The 25,772-nt window shown below is 37.9% G+C and overlaps 1 protein-coding gene across 1 annotated transcript in view; it reads right to left on the reverse strand.

Moving 5' to 3' along the window:
* agbl4 (AGBL carboxypeptidase 4) overlaps window positions 1–25,772 on the reverse strand; it is a 303,338-nt gene that overhangs the window by 99,950 nt on the left and 177,616 nt on the right. Inside the window, exon 6 of the mRNA XM_007552650.2 lies at window positions 4,731–4,770. Coding sequence (XP_007552712.1) covers window positions 4,731–4,770 — 40 coding nt within the window. The remainder of the gene's footprint in view (window positions 1–4,730; window positions 4,771–25,772) is intronic.

Here is a 25,772-nt window from a genome sequence, read left to right on the forward strand (position 1 = left end):
TTGAATGGGTTGTGACAAAACCACCTGGGCCAGAATTTCAAATACTTTATTTGACCCAAATCAATACAGCACCAGAGAAAGAACATCACATCCACAGAGAATGAGGGTGGTGGAGCTCCATGCTCTGTCATTACTTGTCCAGTGATGAAACGCAGGTTTTTGTCAAAGTGGATGAAATTATAAATAGTTTGATGTTTTTCACCCAAACTTTGCAATTTTCGGCTAGAAATCTGAAAATGAAGGCTTTTATTTCATTTCTGCTACATAATGTAGCAGATGTTAACTCTTGACAAATTTTTGTGAAGAGTCAGTGCAGCAACGCAGAGGTTAAAAGGTTAAGAAAGTCACGAGTAATATGGATTATAAATTAGTCATTTAAAATTCTGCAGCTTACTCTGGTTGTGTCTCCACAAAAGGCTGACAGTACGTTCTGATCGGATCCGGAGCCCAACACGGGATCAATTTATCACATAATGTGTTAAAAATTTTCATCATTAAATGCTGACATTTTCCAAGTTTCTTTTTTAAACCATTGTTGAGTTTTTTTTGTTTTATTTTCCAGTTGGTTAGGTCCAACTTCCACAAGCTGTAGTTGAACAATATTTTTGGTTCAGTGGGAAAATGTTGCAAAATGAACATCAAAGTAATTGTTTGTGGTGACAGATCTGAGAATTTTCATTTAACTCAGTATTTGCAGCTTTTTCTGTGGTATGTAATTCACACAAAATGTAGCTATCCACAGATGCAATGCTACTTCACACATCATCAGCAGGAATGTACAAACCAGCCAATCCAGGAGCACCGTTTGTTTTCCTTGGCAGCGATTGGCTGTACCCACCCAAGCCTGAAGATCCAGAACACCTCGGATGTTAGCTCCTATGCTACTGTGAAAGCGCGCTCCACCGAGTGTATTAAGCTGTATTTGGAGTTCAAACTATTAAAATAAGCAGTTATATGTGTGTGTATAAAGGAAGTCTCAGATTATCAGGGATTTCAGCCCAAGGTTCACTGTACACATCTGAAAAACTGCAACTTGTACCAATTTAAAACATGAATGCGTACACTCAGCATTTGTTTCATTCAATTTTTCATTGATTTGAAAAACAGAAGTTATAACATTGCATATTTTCTTTCCTATTATAGAACCAAGAGGTTCTCAATCAAAGTCACATTAAGGCTTGAATAACATTATCAGATAAATACAGTATTAAACACAAATAAGACAAAGACGTTGAAAAAAATTAAACTTAGATATTGTTATAAATTGTACGATTCAAACTTTCAGTTCCAATAAACGTTTCCAAAAAACATAAAAAAAAAAAAATAAAAATAGCAAAAATATTGCAACAGCTTTAACTTTTCACCCAGACAGGAAGTGTTTCATTGCGAGGTAGATCAGTGTGACTCACTTATTTCTGCAGGATCAGTGACTCATACACAGACACACGAGAAACTGTGCCAGGACAAGCAAGTCTCAGGTGTTAAAACTTTCTGAACGACCAAAACTCCAAAGATTGGCCATCTGGCTGCACGCAGTATGGCGTGCCCTTTCAGAGGAAGATATCAGCTCCATCGATCCACATAAATAGATTCAGGTTCCTTTAAAGTGCGGAGCGGATTTAGACACGGTTTGGTTGGAAAAGGCTTTGATCAGAACAACTTATGATACGACTCACAAGCTTTCTGAGGTACGACAAGCTCAAAATAGGAAACATTGCAATTAAGATGAAAATTACTTTTCCATGCTTTCTTTTTTCTTTTTTTTGGATTTGAAATGCTCTTTCAACAAAACAAGTTTGATTCTTATCAAAAATGAGACAGGAATTTTGAAGATAATAAAATATGTAAACTTTCATAAAAGTACCAATTTAGAACTTTTTTTTTACTGAGTTACAGAAATCCTATAAAAACTTATTACTGAACAGATTTTTTTTTTTTTAACATATTTCCACTGGAGTTTTTATGATTTATATAAGTGATGAGCTCAAAGTTTTTAAGGTTAAAAGTGCCATCACCCTAATCTTTGGGTTACTCCACAGATTCTCAGTCAGAATCACGTCTTAATTTCTTTCAGTCACAAATAAAACATTGTGAAAGTTAAAATATTACTTTAAATCTAAATCTACCAGTGGCATAAATTATTTTGGTCTTAGTTATTCCTTAAAAATATCCCTATGTAAGTGTCTTTCTTTAGTTAAGATGAGGATGAAAACAAGATGTAACAAAGGAAAGACACTGTAACCACTATGTAACTAAAGCTTGAAAAATAAGTGGCTGGAAAAGCAGAAAAGATCAATTCTTTTTTAAAATAGTAAAAAAAAAAAAAAAAAAAAAAAAAATCTGTTGAAAGCCACTGCCATTTCACAGAAAGTTGCCTAATCAGATAACATGTTTATTTAGCCATCAAATTAAGGGGATAAGCGCGTTTTTCCTTCTCACTTCACAATCGGAGATGAAGTTGTTGATTCGGTTCTCTTACTAGCTCGTATTTTCCCAAATTCCTTGTTGCCCTCTGTCAAACAGTCAAGGCCACAGAAGAGTGTTGCCTCTGCCCTGGACCTGAGGAACAGCTGCAACGTAAACATGCTAAATTAACTGGGTCTCCATGAGCCTCACATACACATTATTCTAATCAAAGCATATTAGATCATCCAGATACTTTAGACATATGGGTCTCGGTATCTTCCTCGCCGCTGCCATCTGTTTCTCCCCACTTCTCCTCGCTCTCCATCTCAGTGGATCCCTCTCTCACACAGCTGCCTCTCTGAGAGGCTGGCAACGATTTCTAACTGAGCAGCTACTTTGTGACATGTTCCCACTTTCAGTCAAACTTAAAGCGCCATATGCATGGCTGACTGCATGATGTGTTTCTGAGCTGCACATTGGACACAGTTCAAAACTACTTTGCACAAAACAAAAACAACAGGCTAACATATGAGGCTTGTGTGCTGAATCATAATGAGATCTGTTGAGGTACAGGGAAAATATGATTATGATTGCAACATTTTTCTCATCTTCATGAAAACACTGTTTGAAGTTGTTATAGTAACATGTGTCGCTCATCATCACTCGAGATAAATAAATAGTAGAGCAGGAGTGATTTATGCAAAAAGCAAACTGAGAACAGGGCATGTTCAACAAATCACAACCTTTGGTATTTCTGAGTAATGGAAAGATGCACATTTGGACGTAGAAGCATCTTTTATTCACAACTTAACATAATCCCTTGACGTGAGTGAGTTCAATGAAACACAGAACTACTTTTATTTCACTTTTACAGAACCTGGTTCCTTAAAGGAGTGACAGAAAGCGAGCAGGTGTTTAGGGAGAGATTTGAAGAGGCCATGTGTCTGTTGCTTAAATATTGAGACAAAGAAGTCAGTACAAATACGTGGCTTAAATCAGATCACCATATTTGCATATATTGACTCTGAAGATGATGAAAGCGCACATTAAGCGAGAAAAAATAATTTAAACACAAGTATCAGTCCAGGCAAATCCTGACAAATATTTATCAAAAGTTTGTGTTCCTATAAGTTTCTAATAAAATTCTGAAATATTTTTTAAATGTTTTTGTGGCAGAAGTGGCTGGTGTGGATGGTAAGACAGGGAATGAGAGAGAAGTCAGGAAGACGGGCAGCAAAGGTCCCAAGATCAAGAATCAAACTACGGACAGCTGCGTCAAGGACTAACAGCTTCGGTAGATAATGGCACCCGCTCTACTTCCACATAGTAATAATAATAATAATAATAATAATAATAATAATAATAATAACAATAATAATAATGCAGAACACATTTTCACAGATCAATAAACTTTAAATTCTTTTGAAAATTTAATGCTGGAATTGGAAGACATTTTAAATGTCCATAATAAATAAACAAAACAATTGAAAGAATAAATAAAACGAATTCTGAACAACCAGACTGAAGACTTTTGTCATCCAGATTTTTTTTAGAGAGAAAGAAAAGAGAAAAAAACAAATTATGCAAATTGAAACAATTGAGTTCATTTTAATTTATCCCGCGGTGAATTGATTTATTGCTACAGAGTTTGACCATTTTAAAGGGTCATCCATCCTTTCAACCCAGTTCTTAGACATAAAGGTTCATAATAATGATTTGTTGTACATTGAACAGTACTCAGGCTTTAAATATGCCACCCACAAAGAGCACAGAAACACAGACAGAAGTGAAAAAATACTGATATATATATATATATATGTATTTTTATTTTATTTTTTTCAAAATCGTATGCTGTGCACATTGCGACTTTAAAAATCCACGGTCTTCTGACATTTACCACATCACAGCCACAGACAGCCCCCTTAAAACGGGCTCAAAAACCAGATCAGGAGGCATCAACTCAGCAGTGGTCCTGCTGCAAGGCTTCTGACAGCACAAGCAAAGCTGTCTCTGCTCTTACTCCTCCATCCAACTGTGCAGAAATGTGCACACGGCACCCAGAAAACAGCATGTTCTTCCTTTTAACACCTCAAAGTGGGTCTCACAGTTTTGCTGGCACGTTTCATCATTTCAAATCAATATCAAACCAAGTTATAGAACAGGAAAAAAAAAAAGTATGATTCTGAGCATTGGCTAATATTGAGCTTTTTTTTGGAGGTGGGGGGATCATAGCAAATTATGTTTATTTCTGCATCGAGGTGTTGCTCTGTTGGGTCGATTGCAGGTGACAATGAAGCCAGGGAAACAAAATCCCAGGGACTTACCAGAATTGGTGATGGTTAGCAGGTCCAGACGTCTTTGTTGCTGGAAGAAAAAAGAAAAGGCAAGATAAATGTCACAAAACGGTAAATCAATACCTTCATCAATTCTAATATTTTAGTTTTGCAGAAGTATATTGATTTATCTCACATGTATGAAATTGATTTGCACCTCTGAATAAAACTAGCAACAGTTTGGCCATCTGCTTAATGGTAAGACTTAATGTGTACAAATTTATTCAGAGTGCAGGTCATTTTAGCAAAATTGTGGTCACTGAAAATGAATTTTAATATGAAAGAGAAGAAAAAAACCTGTTGCAGAAGCTCTCTGCAACAGGTTAAATACCCTCTTACGAAAATGGTAGAACCATCAAGATAAGCCTTGGTTTGTAAGGACCCTTTGCCCATTACTGTGTTTGTGTGTTGAGCACCTTGTACGTATGGTGTTGTGTTTCAATAAAGCGTCCAATTTTACACTTGATCTCTCCTGCAGGTAAGGAGTGTGGAGGAAGTGTTAGGTTTTGGCTCCCCTTGTTAATCTGCTGCAAGCCTACATGAACACACACAATAGCAGATCGTAGACAGATACTTGACTGCTGAGCACTGTAAGTAATCAGCACCTCAGAGTTCCTCATCTACCAGTCTCTGATAGCCAAGAAGACCTCCACATCCAAGGAGAGCATGAAGGGTCTGTGCTTATGTATACAGAGTGTGGCAGTGAGTGTGTGACACAGTGCGGGTGGGTCAAAGTCAGCTGCAACATTTACAACGGTGGACGGCATTAACATTCAAGCCCCATTCTGGCCATTTCGAAGGAGAGAGCAAAGAGATGTTCAGCAGCACACTTGGGGGCTTTTCTCTTTGAAGACAGCTCTGCATTGTAGAGAAAAATCCTCTCATGAAGCTGCTAGACACTTGTTTTAGTTAGCTGTTAGTTAGCCTTTAGCTAACACATAGCGTGACTTTGTTCAGCTGCCATTTCTCATGTACCCTTAAAGAAAATACATTGCAACTACATTCAAAGGTCACCTCATCAGTAAATGGATTCTGTTCATGATTTCATTTGAGTATACATGGAGCCCTGTGAAGGCGGCAGAGGTTTGTTGGAGTACATTACTGAACAAGCAGCAGCATCATGGAGACCAATCAGCAAAGCAGGCAGACAGGGATGAAGCTATGCAGAAGTTTAAAGGAGAGTGAGGTTATAAAATATCTTAAGCTTTAGACAGCTCACAGACAACTGTCAGCCAAAACAAGAAAAGAGCGTGGAACAACTCTCTAATCAACCAAGAGGCCCAGGATAACTCTGGAGGAGCTGCACAGATCTGCAGCTCGACAGGGAGAATCAATTAGTCACAGCAAGTCACACACCCCTCAAATCTGTCCTTGTCGAGTGGCAGGAAAAAGGCTAAACTAAAATTAAGACTAGACTAAAAAACAAACACTACACAGAAGCCTGAACACAGGGACAGACTAAACCGAGCCTCATTTTCCTTCCTCCTCAAGATGAGCTGTCGACCTATTACAAAAAACATGGACAGAAAAAAAAAAAAACAATTCTAAATAAATTGTGAAACTAAAAATATGGAGCAAGACTTTATGTCCATATAAATCTGAATAGAAACAGAATTCCAATAACATTCATCCTAAATGGGCTATTAGGTATGTGAGAACAGAAACCGGTGTCAGACTGCAGGTTATTAAAGGGGTAAGGATGCTGAGGTTGGTGACAACGTAGCAGCAGAGGTCACTGTGACAACACGAGACTCAAACAGGGACCGTGCACTCTGCTCACACAGATTTATACCCACATATCTTTAACCCACCAACCTTCTACATAAATACGGAGCAGGTGTTGGTACTACACCAAAAAAAAAAACCTGTAATTAATAATGTGCTTGTTCATAGCAGAAACATGCTATATTTTCCCAGGAAAACCCTTTTTAAATCTCCCTATGGTGCAAGGCAGATGGCCATTCTCCATACTTCTTCTGTGTTTTTTTTAAAGAGGCATTCTGCTGTGTAAGACCACAGAACTAAAATAATTAAAGATTGACATAAATCTACTGATTAGTTAGGCAAAGGTTGACAAAAAACTGAACATTAAAGTCTGCATGTTTTGAAATGTATGGATTATACATAATCTTGAAGAGTGGGTTTGAAAATTGAGAAATACGACAATTATTTCCTACAAGTGACTAAGTAGGTAGCGCAGAACGACTAAGATAAAATAGTGGGGTAGGTTGTGTTTGGTGAATGATTACGTCATTGAAATTGTGGCACTTTTGTAAATAAAAACTATGATTTAAGCACAATAAATGAGTTCTTGGATTGTATTGAATCCCTCAACCACATCCAACAGTCGCTTGCTTAAAAAGTAAAGCATGAATTTAATGCTGAATACTGGAAAATGCATCAGTTACATGTATTTTACGGCTTTCAACTAATTGGGAAAACAATAATTTTGGAAAAGAAAAAAAATATTTCCCGACTTGGAATACGAAATGTTTGACAAACTTAATAAAATAACACAGTAAGGTTGAAGGTTTCTAAAATGTTCAGTAGGATATAACACTACTACAATAACAAAATTTAAAAAAAAAAGCCTTACACTGTTGTTGCTTTGTGTAATATAAATAGAGGGACAAGCCCCAAATAATTTAATAACCTAAGTACTCCTCTTTAAACATTTGCCATGTTAATTTTAAATAATATAGTCATCAGTTCTCATTCATTTACATAGAGCCTCTATTAAAGTGAAAGAGCAAACTCATCTTTATGAGTTTTGTAACGTCACATCAAGATAAACTTTCCTCCAGCACAAACTGAATCAAAAACTGTTTTAAAAATGTAAATTAAGGCAAAGTTCAGTTTTTGTTTCAGCTAAGCAAAAAGCTTTGACGTAGACTAACGCAGGGAGAAAATGGCAAATTAGAGGGGAAAGCTGATGTGACCTGTTGAAACCTTATTAAATTAGCTTGATTAGACAATCACACAGACTTTCCCATACATTCCTCTGGAGGATTTCAGCAACGAAATGTGGCACACCAACTTCTAATTTTTATCAGCACAAGTATAGCGTAATAGATAGTAAACACACTTGCACATAATAAAACTGAAACATCCTCCAAGACACTGCCTTACTTTTTAACACTTCCTTTCTCAAAGACATGAAAACACACCCAGACACTTGAACAGTCGCACTGCGCTTAAACCAGCAAATGAGAAGTGTGGGCGGAGTTCATTCTGGGACCGCCTAAACGCAGATAATGAATCTGTGATAGAGAATTACAACACATTACCACCACTTTCTCTTCCTGCTGCTTTTGTTAGTACCAAAATGGATAAGGTGCTTAGTGTTCCTATGGAGGAAGACACTCGCGCACACAGAGAGAGGAAAGAAGGAAGAATCTGAGTCAGACAGAATAATATTAGGGAAAAAAGCATTTCAGGGCAGAAAATAGGATTGAATTAATCTTTATCGAACATAGCTGAGAGCTGAGGAATCCCATACTGGGTGAAGACAGCCCAGCTTCACTTCCCTGAACATACACAGCAACAGATTACTCAAAATACAAAGAACCTCAGCTGCTATATGAATGACAACCCTGTAACCCTTTAAGCTCGACTGTCTTTCACTGCCTGGAGGCAAGTTTTCAGAAGAGAAACATTTGAGATGCATTTTTCTTTTACAGAGAGAGCTTCGCCGACTGTTGTAATGAAACGCCCTCTACCCGGGTCAGAACTTTAACATTCAGAGATTTTTATTTTTATTTTTTGCATGTCAGTCCAAATGGTCTCGTAGAACCGCAGATTAAGTCAAACCAGGAGCATGAGGAGTCTAAGATAAAAAAAAATAAATAAATAAAAATCTAATGTGCAATGTGCTTCCCTGAATGAAAACTGCATAAATAAAAAAATAAAAATAAAAAAAATAAATAACCATATCATAAAACCAAAACACAATACAATTTAATGAAAAAATGGAGATAACTGATCCTTCTAAGTTTTACAGACAGAGTTTTCTATGTCGATCCGTCTGAGAAGGATGTTGAAATGAGAGTTGGACCTCAAGCAGGGGGCACTCTGTGTTTTACTGTCCCTGCTTTGTGATGCAGATATGATTCTGAGAATTTGATTTCATCTACCATTCTTACTTTCTGTCTTCTATTAAATAAGCCTTATAATAGCCTTATAATTTAGAACTAGGACATATACCCTTTTACTTTTTGGATTCTGGTAAACTAGTAACCTCCTCCTAACTCCTAATTAGCTTAAATTATATTCTTTATTTTTTTTTTCATAATTTTATCAGTAAAGAACAGATTGTTTAAAAGTAAAATTGATTTCAATTGATTTCATTAGTTTAAAAAACAGACAAAAAAAACAAACAAAAAAACAAACATTTAATGTGACTTTAACCCACAACCTCATCTGATTGACTCGTTATTGAATTTAAACCAAACTTGAATGGAATTGATTAGTCAACAATTATTACTGAAAATCCATCCGTCCAAAATCTGCAGATGCTTCCAAGAAGTGACTCCTGACTGGACCTGCCAGTTATCAGGTCAAAAAGCAACACTACGGATGAGAGTCAAAGGTGAAAAGCGCCCAGCTGTCTCTCTTCCCTGGCCAGATATTACGCAGTCGCTGAGGAGAATGAAATCACAAATTAACCCACAACGTCTGGAAAGCTACAGCAGAGAAAATTGTTTTGTTTTTTTTCCTAGACATGAAATCTGAGCAGAAAGGCTGGATCAGTCCTTCTATTCTTGGATGTTTTATGACTGTAGGTCATAATAAAGTTCGATCTTTACCTCCACAACTGGAAAAAGCTCAGCTCTGCAAAGACTTCCAAACAATAAAAAATTGATATTCTGACCAACCGACAGACCATTGTTTCTCTATTAGTGTTTTTATCTGATTCTATAGTAAGTTTCTATTATACTCTCTAGAATGCAAGCAGAATTCATTTTCGGTTTAACAAATTGTCTTCTAATATGAACCTGGCAACTGCCACCCCTCTAAAGAAATCCATACCATTTTAATCAGTATAAATATGGTAATTAAAAGAACCAATCTGCAGATGAGACAGCAGACCGTCCCAACATCCTAATCTGAGAGAAAGCAAAGGAACAAGGAGAGAGTGAAATGGAGTGTCAGAGGTGGATAAAACCATTAATGCACTAAATCCCTGCTTTATGACTAAATTAAATATTCATACACAATCTAGCCCAAACCCATTTGCCAACATTTCCTACAGAATTTACTTTTCATATTTGGTGATTTTTATCTGACACACATGAAAGAGACGGAGGCAGGAGAAGGACAGAGGAAGGAGAAGGCTGTCTGGGACAGAAATGATGAGCCACAAAAAACCCAGCCAACATTGTAGCTCATTTAAAATTAATTCTGAGTCAATATGGCTAAATTACTTTGCAGCATGACGCATTGTGCAACTTTCTCAGTTTAAATAAGTAAATAAATCTCAGTTGTACATATAAGAACAATCTTGTTAAATCTGGATATTCATAAAGTAAAACCCTATTTGGAAAGGATATATTGTAATGTGAAAAAAAAGAAAAGTAGCTTAGCTTTAACTTTGATTTTCATTAAGCAAAAAAGTGCATCAGAGAACAGATGCAGAAACAAGCCCCAAGCAGTGATATAAATGCTACGCCGTCATCCCTGCTGTGTCAACACACATTTGCATTGTTTATATTTAATCGCTTGGCTTTGTTTATAGCTGTAAACTTTTCAAATGAGTGTGCTGTATTTAAGTCTGTGATAAATTCATTTTTATCTATATTCGAAATCATTAATGTCAAGAGCTTGTGTTATGGTCCGAGCTTTCTTTGTTTTGTTTTTCTTTTTCGTTTCTTCTCCCCCCTTTTTTTTTTTTTTTTGGTGCGCTTGCTGCTTCCCTCCCCTTCCACCAGGTATCGCCGGTTGGCTAGGTCCCTGGAGATAGGCGGTCACCGACCCTGTAGACACAAACCTGTGTCTATTTGGAGAAGGCTGCCGTGGAGCATTTAAGAAGCGGCTGGCCGACACTCCAGTGCCTGAGTGTTTGCTTACTATGGTAAACTCTTAGAAGGCCCTCTGAGTATCATCACTGTTGTAACCACTCGTTGTGTTCTCCTCTTTCAGGTGATTCCTGTAGTTTACTGAGAACGTAAGACGTCCCCCCTTCAGCCTGCACTGAAAATTCCCACGAACCTTGAATCCACCACTAACCACTTTCCCTCTCGTTGACAGTTTGAAGATCTGGTTCCCTTCCCAGAATCCTGATCACCCCTTCTCCTCTCTACCTTGAGTTTTCATTAAACTTTGTCATTGTTCAAATCCTTCTCCTGATTGTGTTCTTGCATGTGGGTACGAAGACTAGAACCGAACATGACAGCTTGATGCTTGCACAAAAGTCTAAAAAAAAATATATATAAAGATGAGCGACATTAATTAGTGAAACACATTTGAGGACATGAAAAAGACACTTTATTTTAAGACCAGTAATTTCCATTTAATCTGGGCAGAAAATTAACTAAAATTAGACGCTGAGATGCTACACTTTAGGTCCAAATTCATTATAGTAATGTTTGAATATGATAAAAGGAGCGCTCATAAAGAATAACAACTTCATGTTGGTCACCAAATAGTAGTCCCTTTAATGAATGTGAGCAAAACATTAGTAAGCGGTTGAAAACGTTGTTTTAGAGACTGAAGTGATGACATGATAGTCGTATTTTTGTCCATTATTTTTTGAAGTAATAGGTATAACTATGGAATGAGTTTTATCCCTTCATAAACTGAGGACTAAATTAACTAGAAAAAATGTTTGGTGAATATAACTTGAAATAATTATTTTTGCCGATTAAAGCATCTACAACAAACAACCACGCCGAGAAAAAGGGCAAATATTTCACATTAATTTGTGGTTTTCCTCCCTGCATGCATAAATGCCTCAGCTAGTGTCCGTAATTCTGTTTAGACAGTTGGACATGTGCAATTCCTCCCTCCTGTAGTGACCACTACATACCTCCTATGTAGTGGTCACTTTGGTGAATCAATGCATCAGAGTGCTAGTGACGATGGCTGGCAGACTTTCCATGCACCCCTATATTAGAGTAACTCATCAGGTTCAAGATACTCAAGGTTGACTGAGCTTGAATCAAGTCAGCTGTTTTGTAACTTAAAACCCTGAATATATTGGTTAAGGATAAAATAATGCAAAGTTTAGAGACAAAATTTGGTGAATCAACTTCCTGGAATACCCCTCAGCACAGATGAGGCCAAAGGTAAACTTTTTAGCTGACATGCAAAACGTTTTGTGGGACAGAGAACTAAATTTGCATGTCTTTGCTGAAATAAATGAAGCTAACTACTGGGCTTCAGTATTTAGCTTCAACCTGACAGAGGCTGCAAAAGACCCGAGACTGGGGCAGAGGTTCACCTTCAAGCATGACAGGAAACCTAAACATGAAGGCAGAGGTACAATAGATTGGAGTAAAGCTCCATCAAAAGGTCCTGGCTGTCCACAGAGACACACTGCAGTGCCAAAATCACATGCAAGGATCTGCCTATCATGTAGACAGGGTTACAGGAGGGGTCACCGGTTGATGCCGTTCACAGTGAGAGCATCTTTGTCAACAGTGTGACTAATCCAGCTTCCTCCGGCATTTCCATCATGCATCAGCTCTGCATACTTTATTTGGACTGAGTCACTGTTTTCACTTTGGCATTTCTTAAGCTAAACCCCAACCACACACACACGCACGCACACACACACACACACACACCTGAAATTATATGATGCACTTTAGCTTTAAAATGGAAAAAAAAATAAAAAATGCTGTCTGTGTGCTTAAAGTCATCATAGTCATTGTCCCTTGGTAACACAGAGCGGAGGTGAGGTAAGAATGAGCTAATGGGATGAGCTGTTCGGGTTATTTCTGGGTGTAGCTGTCTGGCCTACTGAAATCCTATACATAATGAAGTCAGAAATACAGGCAGTAAAGACACAGGGGTTACAATAACTGTAAACTGTAGTGGAAAATGGCTGCTTGCCAGTAGAATAAGAGATCATCTCTCTACTTACACAGGAGTGTCAGGTAATGTTAGCTGTGGCACAAAGACAAGCTGGGAGATGATGGGAGCAGCGGGGATGGGATGTAAGGCGATGTTGCGTGACCGGGAGCTCTTAGTTAAAAATACAACAAATTACATAAAACATTTATTCCTTCAGAGAGCAGAGATCAGCCTCTTCCCAGGGGGACGGAGAGGACGGCCACCTGCACAATGAGCACAGTTTTTCTTCAACCATTTTCACTCCATAACCTTGAATATCATCAACTGTTGTGTTGTGACAATTTCCAAAACAGCTGGTAGGTTTTTGACAGCACATTGAACCATCTTTGCTCACACAATGTGAAAAAAACAACAACTTGATCATTAAATATTTATAAAAAAAAAAAAAAAAGTGACTGAGTTTACCCCCTCTCCCAGGTTAGAAGTCCTTCTTATTAAAAACCCCCTAACTCTGGACTCTACACAGCATAATCACCGTGATCTCCTTATGTATTTTCAAAGTTATTAATGCTCAGTCGGTCTAAAAAAAAAAAAACAACTTGATATGTCAGGGCAGTGTTGCTTTCAACAACAAAAAAGGAACTACAAGCTAAGATAGTGACATTGTTTTGCTGTATTCTTGCATCTCATAAAATAAGGCATTTGTTCTGTGCCTTTATTAACTGGTCACACATTATTTAAAACCTGGATGATCCTCTCTAGATTCTCTTCTACAGTCTGAAATGTGGATTTGAGGTTAATTAGTCTCTTTAAAGTGCCTTTAGGTACGAGAACATGTGCATGTGTGTCTCTGTGTTGCCCTGCTGTGCAGTTCTGACCTGCCCATTGGAGGAATGAATGACCAAAATATCACTATCACACTGTAGTTGTTTCTATTTTATTTATCTGAACCACACATGTTCTTTGAAGAAAGAAAAACTAACAAATGAAATATGTCAGTTTCATTGGGCATAAGACATCTTTTAACACAACTATCTGCTCCGAGACTTATTTCTCGTCAGAACTCACTAAGCTACATCTGACTGAATGTTTACCATTAATCCAGGAGCACAAAGACATTTCAACCACACAAAAAGACACTAATGGTTTGCTGCCGGTACTCTGGGGTCTGTATCTAGTTGTTTGATGTTATTCAATTCTCATGCTATTCAAAGATGCACCTACTTGGAGTTTGGTCAAATATGCTCCAATATCTTAAAAAAAAAAAAAAAAAAAAAAAACTGACCTAATTATCAGATTTTTGCATCTTCTTCCACTTGCCGTACCAATTCATGTTTAAGTCTGTGCATGTCTGACTGCATACATGTATTTAGGAGTACATGAAGTGTGTAGATAAGTAACCTAAGAGCCTCTGCTGAGCTACGACTTTTCAGCTTGACCAGGCAAAGAATCAATGGAAGCATCTTGACACTGGGGACCAATCAATGACTTGAGAACACTGATAGCATACTTGATACTTCCACACACAAGCGGACTGAAGCGGACTCGGACACATACAGATGGGCTCTATCTATCATCATATCCCCACTGGGCTGTGACTGACCCCTGCCTGATGGAGTGATGGAGGAGTGACCTGATGTTTACCAGGAAACGGCGAATCAATGCTCGTCAAGTTGCAGACACACAATACCGCAGCACTGTGACTTAGGATCAAGGACTGTCGTTACTATTACTGGCTCTAAGCAGAGGGGAAAATATTAACAATAGGACTCGGTATGAAAAACGTTACCGTTTTGTGCTGGAGGAATTAAAGTATCACCAGTGTTCAGTTACTGCAGGATGTTTAGCATATGATGTGGATTAAACTGTAAACTGGTTTAAAGATTATCCATTACCATGTAGCTAAACACACTAAGCATCTGAGAATAAGAAATGTTTTAATCCACCTAGATACTGCAGTTTATTGGTGAGTGAGGTCGGGTTAAGAGGGTTAGAGGATTTTGTGAAATACCTAGAGAACCTAGGTTACATTCCTTGGTTCTTATTTGTGAACAACCTCTCAAATGCGTTGCATAAAATAACTCAAGACATCTTGTATTCAGCTCCGTCTATACTTTCATGTACCTCTGTTAAAGATGTTCTAAAAATGTTGAAATATTTTAAGTAGCATAATCCTACAACTAAAAATTTTGAACAACCAAACTTCAAGTACGAGTGCATTTACTCAGCTAAGAATTGTTATTTAGAAAACAATAGAAGCCACATTTATTACTCTCTTCATATGAAAGAAAATGCAACCCAGGTTTTTATCATTCGAGTTTGCCTGATTGTCTACGTTTTATTAAATGTCTCAAATCGGGATTATACCACTCAAATAAATCGTGGTGATGGTTTACAGGCGTGTTTGTGTCTTCACCAAACAACATTATGTGCATTTTAACAAGACGTCACAAGATCCTGACCTGTGGAAAAAATAAAAAACAAAAAGAGAGAAGAACTGCTTTACATCCTGGTCGACATATTAAGCTTTTAATCAGTTACAAATTCAACAGACACGACTGATTGCACAAATGTGAAAAAGATCACGAACAATATGGTCAATTTTCATTGCATTAGTGCACCAAATGGATGTGTTTTACCTTATTTTCAAGCTTCTGAGCACAGTCCTCCATCAGGACGTTTAGGAGAGTGACCTTTCCATTTTTATTATGGTGTGTTGTCTATTCAGGTGTGGGTTGAAAAGTTGTTATCTTTAAGAAACATCACAATACAAGCAGCATAGTGGAAAATCCACCTGGCTTTGGGGGTTTTATATTTCCGTTATTTTCTATCAGGTGGGTTCAATCAAATGTGAGACAGAGAAAATGGAACTGAGCTTCCTCCATTGGGACTTGGAGCTCAAGCCTTCAGAGATGTCAACAAACTTTTTATGTTTGTGTGACAGAAACCGCTGCTCCTGCTTCTCACAACAATGAACTTGTACGTTGACTTGCCACTTCCTCCATCGCTACAGGAACTGTATTGGCGTATCAATAGACAGGACTCGAGGTTGAAAAGTTCACCCGTATCTCCTCCAGGGCCTAATTGGAGCTGAAGGTCAGGAGACGTGTATTCTTCTATTGGTTTATCGCCTTGATGGATCCAGCAGCAGTAGTAAATGTGCCTGCGTTCAAGCCTCCAAAGCTGTTCTGCTCGCTCGTGACTCTCTGCCTCCAGTTTTCGATTCAAAACCAGTTATTTTTATTTTATTTTCTGATAATGGCCTAAACTGATTTAAATGCCTGTTATCTTCAAATGAGCAGACAGTGAGAGACATATTAGAAAGTAAATGAAAAAAAATGTTGTGTGACTAAAGCCTTTTACTCCAGCACAACTTTTCCCATTTAGCGGAGTTCAATCAGGTACTGGAATGAAGGGCTGAGCAGTTCTTTAAAGCTGAAGCAGGCTGCGCCGCTGAGTTTACTGGTAATTAAGCAGGACAATAATTAGCTGCATGGAGAGAAAAGAAAGGATGGAAGTGTGGGGAGGGAGGAACGGTGGGTAACTCAGAAAAATACACAATTAAATGGCAAGATGTGTGCGTGTGTGTGTGTGTGTGTGTGTGCGCGTGTGTGTGTCTTCTCTGTGTCAAAACAGTCAACACCCTCTACAGATGTTGATGTGTGGACCAGATGGAGGCACTGTTTGGTGTCTGGAAACTTTTAATCACAATTTTGAGAGAGAGAGAGAGAGAGAGAGAGAGAGAAAAAAGCTGAGAGAGATGTAGATGAAGCAGGACAGTGAGCAAACACTGTTTGTTTGAAGAACACAAACTCATCAGCGTTCACAATAATTTCCTTTCTCAAAACACTTGGGGATGAGATTTTAAAAACCTCTGGTCATGTTTGTGGGATCAAGGTGACCCCAGCGCTGGGTTTGAGTCAACCCAGTGCTGCTGTGGTTTCAAATCAATATCTAACCTTTTTTAAAAATTTATCTCTGGAAAGGAAGATGAATTATTTAAAGGTAAACCAAATTAACCTTGTTTTACTCATTAAGCAAAATGTGAAAATGTGTATTCTTATTTGGAAAATTTTAGGACACTGTACCTCCCGACAACTAGGCTTATCCTCAGTGAAATAACTTCAATTAGAGACGTCTACCCCTCGGTTTCTGACAAAAGCCTGAGAAACGTTTACCAAGCTTCTCACTGTGAGCTGTTTGAGAGTTTTCTTCCATATGCAGCTAAATAGATTCATTCAGATTCACAACATCTAAACAAAATTAAGATTTGTGCTTTGACGAGCCATTTCTAACACACATATTATATGCAACGCTCAATGTTTTCACTTCTGTGGTTCTGTGAAGCACCCTGTGTGGAATAAGGGCAGCTACAATGGTGATTTACAAATAATCAGAGGCTGCTTAGACGGGCTCATCTTTGTGGCGATATGATGCGGCCACGGTCGGTATAAGTCATTAATTTTGTGCTCTTAATGATGTTTCATGGGGAATGTTCACAATAGCGCTGAGGACAGAGATAAGGACAGGGCTGGACGGTGAATAAGAAACAGGTTTCTGGAAGGATACCGATAATTTCAAATAGAATCAACTTTCCTATTTGAATTACACCAGAGGCTCGTTGATAGACTTGCTATATGTACATATTATATGTTCCATAGTAAATTGAAACTTGCTTGCACACATAATTCCAAGTTTTAAAATCATTAAACTTGTTTGTTTTATAATAACTACACCATTGAGAACACTTTAAATAAATGCCCAAAATAAATACTACACTTCAGCTCATAATGACTGCAGCCTTTTTTCCCCTCTTTAGATGTGTGAGAATAGTGAATGTGAACTTTTCTGAGAGTGAGAAGGGGCTGTTATGAGCATGCATGCACATTTATACCACACCTGTCTGACCACATGACAGAAAAAGAGGCAAGTAAGCCATCAGATAAAAACCACTGCCTTCCCTAATCATGGGAAATCTTAAAGTCATCAAAACAGACCAATAATCTTCATTAAAACACAACAACGAGGAAGAATTGAGGCAACCAGGAAGCAGACATGAGAAAACATAAAAGTGTCCGATGAGATTTCTACAGATTAGGTCAATTTTAATACTTCATATTTCCTATTAGCTTGCTGGTTTAAACAACTCACCTGATACTTCAGCCATTCGAAAATTATGAATGTGCTTGGTCTTTTGTTTAGGGCTGCACTACTAAAGAAAATTAACTATTTGAATTCTCTCACATAAAAACTTAGATTAAATCGTAGGTGATAAACGCTTTGTTAGAGAAAAGCAGACAACCAGAGATACACTCATCAGGCATTTTCTGAACCTGGTACTTTCCAGTTTTAATCGAGGTTGGACAGGCTGATTCCAATCTTTTTTTGTCTAGAGCCATATTTTTTTTCAAAGGGACAAAGACACAAAAAAATAAAATGTTCTGAAGATTTCTTGATAAAAGTAGCAATTCTAAATGCAACACACAATGAAAGAACTACAAGACCATCCCCATTTATGCACCACAGTACATATCCACAACCTGTGTTTGATTTTGCTCTTACCAGTTTGATAAATTTAATAAATTAGACATATTTGATTATTCAGTGTGCTGCCTGAATATCACCAAACAAAACCAAAGGGAAAATTACTCAATTCTTATTTCTAGTGCTAACAACTAAAGGTCCTTATCAATAAGGTATCATTTTAATCACTGTCAAGTATCAGTGCCCTGTGATGATGAATTTGCCATTAGCAAATAAGACAAAGCTAATTTAATAAAAACAAAAATTGGCACAAAGAGCTATTTCCTCCACTATATTTAGGTACTTTAGAAATTTGAAATATACAAGTTATACTTTTCAAACTTTAAATAATTACAGCAACAAAACAAAAAAAGTCTGATGGTGAAGTCTGCAGGCAAAACATTAAAAAAGTGACTGGAATTAGCAGTTAGTGTTGGTGCAAACCTCCAAATGTTTTGTTGACTGTTTACAGTTTGGTCCTGCAACATGTTGATCGGCTCCAATGGAATAGTTTTTGTTAATTGGTAGTGGAACCTCTTTGCAGCTAATGACGCACGGGCATAAATTTTACCTTAGCCTCTTCCCATCCCCACCATAAGGGCTAACAGCTTCTTTGCCCTCTCCTGGACTTTCAGATCCTATACTGGTAGTTCACTCCAGGTCTCCCCTTCTCTTAAGAGTCTCTTCACCCCTCCTGAGATAAAAACAAACAAGAAAACTGTCGCCTCACGCATCTGTAATCACCTTAGCTGTATCCGCTGGTACTGAGGGCTTTTAATTTGCTGCACTTTTAATTTGTTTTCACAGCAGTTTCAAGCAAATTGAATTTGTTAATTAAAGCGGCAAAATGAAATGCTGAGCATTATTGACGAGGTGCTAATTGGGTTAGTGTGAAAATTGGAGGTGGGGTGAAATGGGTTGGGTGGGGGCTAACGAGAGGGTAGGGGCAGAAGAACTGGGCATTCTGGGGTATTAACAGGCAGGAAAAATCACATTACAGAGCAGTGCAAGAACGGCTACATGTGCTTGAACCTGTGTTTGCTTCACTCTCCGCTGTTACGGGCCCCTCAGATTAAGATGTGGACGTAAGTAGAGATAAAAAAAATATAAATGTGCTTGTTTCCTCAAATGTTTCACAAGTTTGGCACAATCAAAACAGATCTTTGGCCATTGATAGTTGCATTTGTTTGGGATGCAGACTCTTCCATGTTAAAGACACCAAGACGTTATAAAGCTTTTAAATGTACCTGCTAGAGAAGGAACCAGCGTTTGATTTATAAAAGTGAAACGCTGACTTTTATAAACTTAGAGGAAGGCACAAAGTGCAGCAACGGGACAATAAACCTGGAAGTTGAAGGCATCTTTAAACTCTCACTGACCAACAGCCACTGTTTCCAGCCAGACATCTTTTATCAAAGAATATTTCTTTCACGTTGGTCAGCGTTCAAAGAGATAAGATTATACATCTTGAGTCAGTCCCCTACTCCACCCATTTTGCATTATTTATACTCAGTGGGCTCCCTCATCTGGTGGATAAGTCATGCTGTGAGCATTCATGGGAGACACACTCTTCCCTCAGGGTAGACCTTGTTTGTTTATTTCAAACACGTGTGTTCCAGTATTTTTTTTCTTCAGCATATATGCAATTTGCCGAGAAGCTTGTACTGCATAACTATATATGTTTTTTCTTTTAACTTAGTGAATTGCTTATTGGGCTGTGGCATCATTATAAATACCAAGCAGCATTCTGCATTCAACCTGGTCTTCAGTTTAAGTATTTTCTTATTTAAAAAAAAGGGGGGGGAGCACATGAAGTTATAGTGAACATGGCTTTGTGCACAATGTGTAGCCCTGCAGCAGCTCTGTGGAGTAAACTCAGAAAAACTAAAGCTGTCTTTCTTTTTTTAGACCTCACTCACTGTCTGTCTTCTACGAAGACAAACTTTGTTTACAGAAATGATGCAAAACAGTCAATGACGTCGTTAAATGTTTGAACTCTAATAAAAGGTATTATGAGTCTAAGGCTGAGAGTGTACATACATATTTTTTATATTATATGCAACTTCTCAGCAGTAAGAGAAAAAGTAAACGAAATCTCATTTCCAAGAAATGAGATTTCATTTGGCATGATCGCAGAGTTCCCTTCTGGGCATTTTGCACTTAAAATAAGAATCCATTGATTTGGCCTCATTCATATGGGTAAAGATGGTAAGATGCTGTATTGAAAAGCAGACCAAGTGAGAGATAAATGATAAATGCATAACAGGTTGAGAGAGAATGGCATCCAAATAACAAAAAGGTGAGAGGACGGAAAAAGTAAATAAAAAGATAGTTGAGTGCGATTACAACAGGAAACTGGATGAGACTCTCATCAGTGGTTGAATTAGAGAGGTGATTATAGAGCCAATTACAGTCTGAGCTGCTACACTGATAAGGTCCCCACCAAAACCTGATATCAATTATTCCCTGACTCACTTTAATAATACAAATATTTAACTGTATGTAGTATTCAGGACTTTTCATATTTTGTTTACATTAGAGGAACTTACCTCAATGTATTTATGGGACAATGAGCAGGGTCGGGGTTTGCCTAGTTTATTAGCGTCATCATTTTATCTTTGCCCAGTGGTTTAGTTTAGTGTTACTAGTTAAGTAAATGGCTGCACAGTGACACAGTTGATAGAGCTGTTGCCTTGCAAACAGAAGGTTCTGGGTTCGATTCCCAGCCCGGGGTCTTTCTGCATGTTCTCCCTGTGCATGCGTGGGTTCTCTCCGAGTTCTCCCGGGTTAATATTATTAAAACTGTGTAAAAATATGAAATAAACTAATTTGGAGGGTAGCAATGTGTTGTACATTATAATCAATGGTATTTTTGTGTAGAAGCTATAATTTTTGCCTAATTTTTAACCTCAAAAAATAAATCTGTGTCAATCTCTTATTTTCTTTCCTAGACATTTTCAGGTTTATACACCAAGTACTTAGTTACTTGGTGTATAAACCAAGTAATTATATTCATAGAACATAGCCTTTCAGTAAGCTACATTACACCAACCAGCGAATGAGACACTATAGATGTTAAGATAATTTGCAACTATAGCTGTAAAAGCTGTGAAACAAATATAAAAAGAAAATATAGTTTTTAAGTCGTCTACATAAAGCACAACATGACCTCTTAAACACATTAAAGCATTTTTAGATTTCCTCCATTTGAAGGGACAAAGTTATAGATCTGATTCTGACCTGCCTCACAAACACAATGAATGCCTTGTACAGAGTTTTTACAAGGTCTTTCTAACCATCCCAACAAATTACACTATATTTGGAGAGCATTAATTCAATCCCAATAAAGCACTTTGAATCGCATGGTTGCTGGAAATACTATACCAATACAATTGCCTTCCCTGGCCTATTAACAGTCCTATTACAAGTCATCATCAACGAGGGCATCCAGTAATACAAATCCAACCAAAAAAGGTCCTGAATTGCTGGGTGCCGCTGTATTTTATGCTCCTAGTTAATTCATCTATCTTGTTCGTAACAATTTGCAGCTCTGTTTTATAATCATATAAAGAATAAGTTTGGGGGAAGATAGCAGAGCCATTCTTTCAAGAGTGCTGATTACAGACAGCACCATCTGTGTAAAGCACACAGCTGCCTGCCTCATCAGAATACCTAATATTCCAGTGGAGGGGCTCTAAGTACCTGGCAAGCCCAAGTAGATGGATAACAAAGAGCCTATTAAATAATGGACCAAGTGGCCGGCAAAGGTAGGGGAGGGGTATACAGGAGCGCGTGGTGGGAATTAAGTCTTTTAGCTCCACACACTCTCTGAGATGAGATAGCCTCGAGTTCTAATTAAAATTCTCATTCCCATCTAAGGTGGTAATTTTGATCTAAAGAGTGGAAAGGTAGAAGTGTTGCAGACACCATCCTGCACCAGCTCTTCTCATCCCCTTGGACTTTCCCAGAATCAGTGTTATCTGTCCAACGAGTGCACCTCACCCTCATCAAACATCTGAGGCATCTATGTAATCAGCATTAGCCATATTAAAGCAAATACACGGCCTGTTTTTCTGTGCGTATTCATATAGTATCAACGTTGTTTACGTGGCTTACTGACATCATTTCCTCCTGCTAAAATGTAAAGAATTGCCTCAATGTTGTGTGCATTCAGTGTCTGCATGCTGCATATTTGTTCATTAGGTCTTGCAGAGTCAAATGCTTGATTTTCATTCTAATGTCACCACAGCCCACATTACGTTTGACAATAAATGATCAATTGCATAGCATTGTAATGCATGCATAGCCCTTGATTGGGATAAGTATTTACATCTTGAATTGAAATGAATTGGACGTTTGCAAATTGAATTTTGACTCAATTGCATCTTATGTGCACTTCAAGTGCCTTTGATGATGTTTGTTGTGAATTGACTGTGCATAAACCGAATTAAACTGAATTCAGAATATCACATATATGCTTACCTCGATGGCCTCATCCTTTTCCCTTACAATCTATTAGTCACCAAGCTCCCTCCTCTTGTGATTCTCCTCTTCTCTGTCCTTTTTTCCACCTCATTACTTCTAAACAATTATATTTTGGTAGAAAGCCTCTCGGTCGCAGCCTGCTGGTGGTCAAAACGAAACAGTCAGTGCGGAGGAAAGACGATGGATCACAATGTCAACACCAAAGTTATCATCACCTTGTTTGATTTATAATTCTTTGGTGCTTTCAGTACACTTTACAAACACACACACACACACACACACACACACACACAAACCTGTGCAGACTCAGACGTACACACATTAACGCCGTCTCAGATGAGCAGGCTGCCCAGGGTGATGTTCGGGGACTAACTGAGCCGCCGTCATTTTGAGATAAAGAGAGAGAGAGAAAGCGCCTTCACTGAGGCTGTAAAATTAAACAGCCAATTTCACCTGATAATTGGATAGTGAAATATACGTGGTCAAGCTCTCTGCCGTAAGACACTGGCATAACACGGAGAAGAGACTAATAACATTGCAAAGATCGTCTCACTTAATGGTGAAAATAATGTGATATCAGTCAACTTTTTATGACTGACTTCTACTTACTGGTTCCACCTGTAGATTGAACCATCTTCTCTTCATGCAACTGTGTTGCGGCGTAAAAGCAGTGTGGATATCACACCGAAAAAAGCTACTAATGCTTAGGACAGATGTTGTTGGTATTCAAAGCAGCATTAGTTGAAAAGTACATATCTCAGGGTCAGACATTAAGAATTCCTTTAGTTAATCTCATCCAAGCCGCAAAAGCAGAACATTTAATTGCCATAAATATACACTAATTAGGAAGCATGAGCTCTCATGAAGTTTTCCCACTCAATACAAATATACGGCAAAAAATAGCATTTACACTACAGAGTAATTACCAGCATCTGAAAGAGGGAATAAGGCTGGCAGATGGTAATTTCTTGGGGGTTAAGCTTCCTTTTCTCACCATACTGTGTTTGCCAGCATAAGCTACGTAGATGCCACCCTTGGGCGGTATGAACTTTTCGTCTAGGATTGAGTGCCTTTGCTGGGATCAAACACTCAAATGAGCCGTGATGATGAGTCTGGTGATACACGCTGCTGCCTCTCAGCCTCGGCCACAGAGGGCTTCTTATGCCAGTCCGTTCCTCCTTCTTCTCACATTCCTGGCCCTTAACCTCAGGCTCGAGTGTTTGAACTCAACTTCAGAGGACCTTTAAATTTTTTAATGAAAAATGTTTCACTAGGCCACATGCTGCTGGTTAATTGGCTTTTTTTTTTTTTTTAACATTGACCAATAACGAGGGGCCTGTTGAAATATGAAGACGTATTTTCAAGTGCCTAAGATGAGTTGAAAACACATCACATGTTTCTCAGTGTTTATAGTGGGACTAATTGTGACTTATCTCCGATAAAAGCAGTGAAAATGCTGCCATTAGAGCTGTATGAACGTTTAGGGATTCATGTGTGGTGGGCTGGTTCGCCACTCTGTGACTGATAGAAAACTGGGATTCCATCCAGATGGGTTTCTATCACATTTCATCAGCATGCACTGCTTTACATCACCAAGAAACATTTTAGTAGGTCATCCTCAGTCACACTGAGGTAAGCAGTTATATGTCACAACATTATATTACTCACTTTCTACTTCCACAACTCCTGCATATATAATCTTTCCCGTTTTCTGTGCTCCCTAGGAAGCATGTATGGTTTCTTGTGACTAAAGTAAAAAGTGTGCAGATTCCAGGAATCAGTATCAGGTTCAGAATAAGTTTTTCTGACATTGATCTAAATCACTTAAACAGCAACTAAACCCCAAATCAACTTTTTTTAAAGACAAACTGTGTAAAATGCTCCTTAAGTGTGTTATCTTCATGTTTCTATGCAAATTGTAACATTTTCATGTAGGTTTCTAAAATTTCCAGCCTAATACCAAGCTAAATTTTCCTATTTGTTTTCGCGGTACAGCTTGGTTGATGTCTTCATCACAGCCTTGCGTTTGGGTATGAAACCATCTGAGACCTGGAATCCAGTGGCTTTAAGTGCAGTGAAATAATATTGTCTTTCACTATCTAGAAGATATGATTATGTACACTTTACCTCACCAATGATGTTTTGGGTACTTCATTTTCTACGATGGAGTATTAAGGCCAGATTAAGAAAAAAAATAATTACGAGAATAAAGTCATAATATTAGAAGAGTAAAAGAAATCTTCAAATATTAGAAGAAATTCCTTAACTTATGCATAACATATCTTTTTCTTAGCCTAGCTAAAATAACCTGTCATAATTTTCACCTTTTACAGTTACTGATTTTGTCCCAACCAGAGTTTCCACTTTATTGCCTGAAATAATTTATGGCTAAGTCAAACGAATACACATTGTCCTCCCAGTTTGTTTGACACAGTCCAACTTTAAACCAGACGTCCAAGGACACCAAAGATGGGGATGATTTCGTAAAGAAGTTAATTATAACCTATCCATTTATCATTTCTGCCTGTGCATCCATTACCATCAGTGAGACAAAAGCAGAACAATAAGAACTGTAACGTTTTGTCGTCAAGCTAAAACAGCTGAATGAATATTCAAAATATTTATTTACAAACCATATGCAAATAAGGATTACTGGGAGAACTTTAATGCAAAGGATGAAATATTTTCATGTGAATATTGTGAAGGGGTTCAGTTATGGTTTTTGAAGGTACTTTTTTTTTTTGCTGTGTGTAAGCAATTTGATTATTTTACTCATTTAATATTGTAACTTCCATATTGGTATGTTGTATTTCACGAACAGTCATTTTCTCAATTTAATGCATCTAGTTAGTGCAACACTTAAGAGCACAAGTTACTTCTTGGAATTGCAGAGCTTGTTTTTCCTAAGTTAAATCTGCATGCAGCAAACAATCACCACAAAGGGGAAAAATTGCAGCCCATAACATTTCAGGCTGTTTAGCTTGCAAATCAACAGGCCTGTCAGCCAGCCAG

Source organism: Poecilia formosa, unplaced genomic scaffold (genome assembly GCF_000485575.1).
Source record: "Poecilia formosa unplaced genomic scaffold, Poecilia_formosa-5.1.2 Scaffold52, whole genome shotgun sequence".
Classification (NCBI taxonomy): Eukaryota; Metazoa; Chordata; class Actinopteri; order Cyprinodontiformes; family Poeciliidae; genus Poecilia; species Poecilia formosa.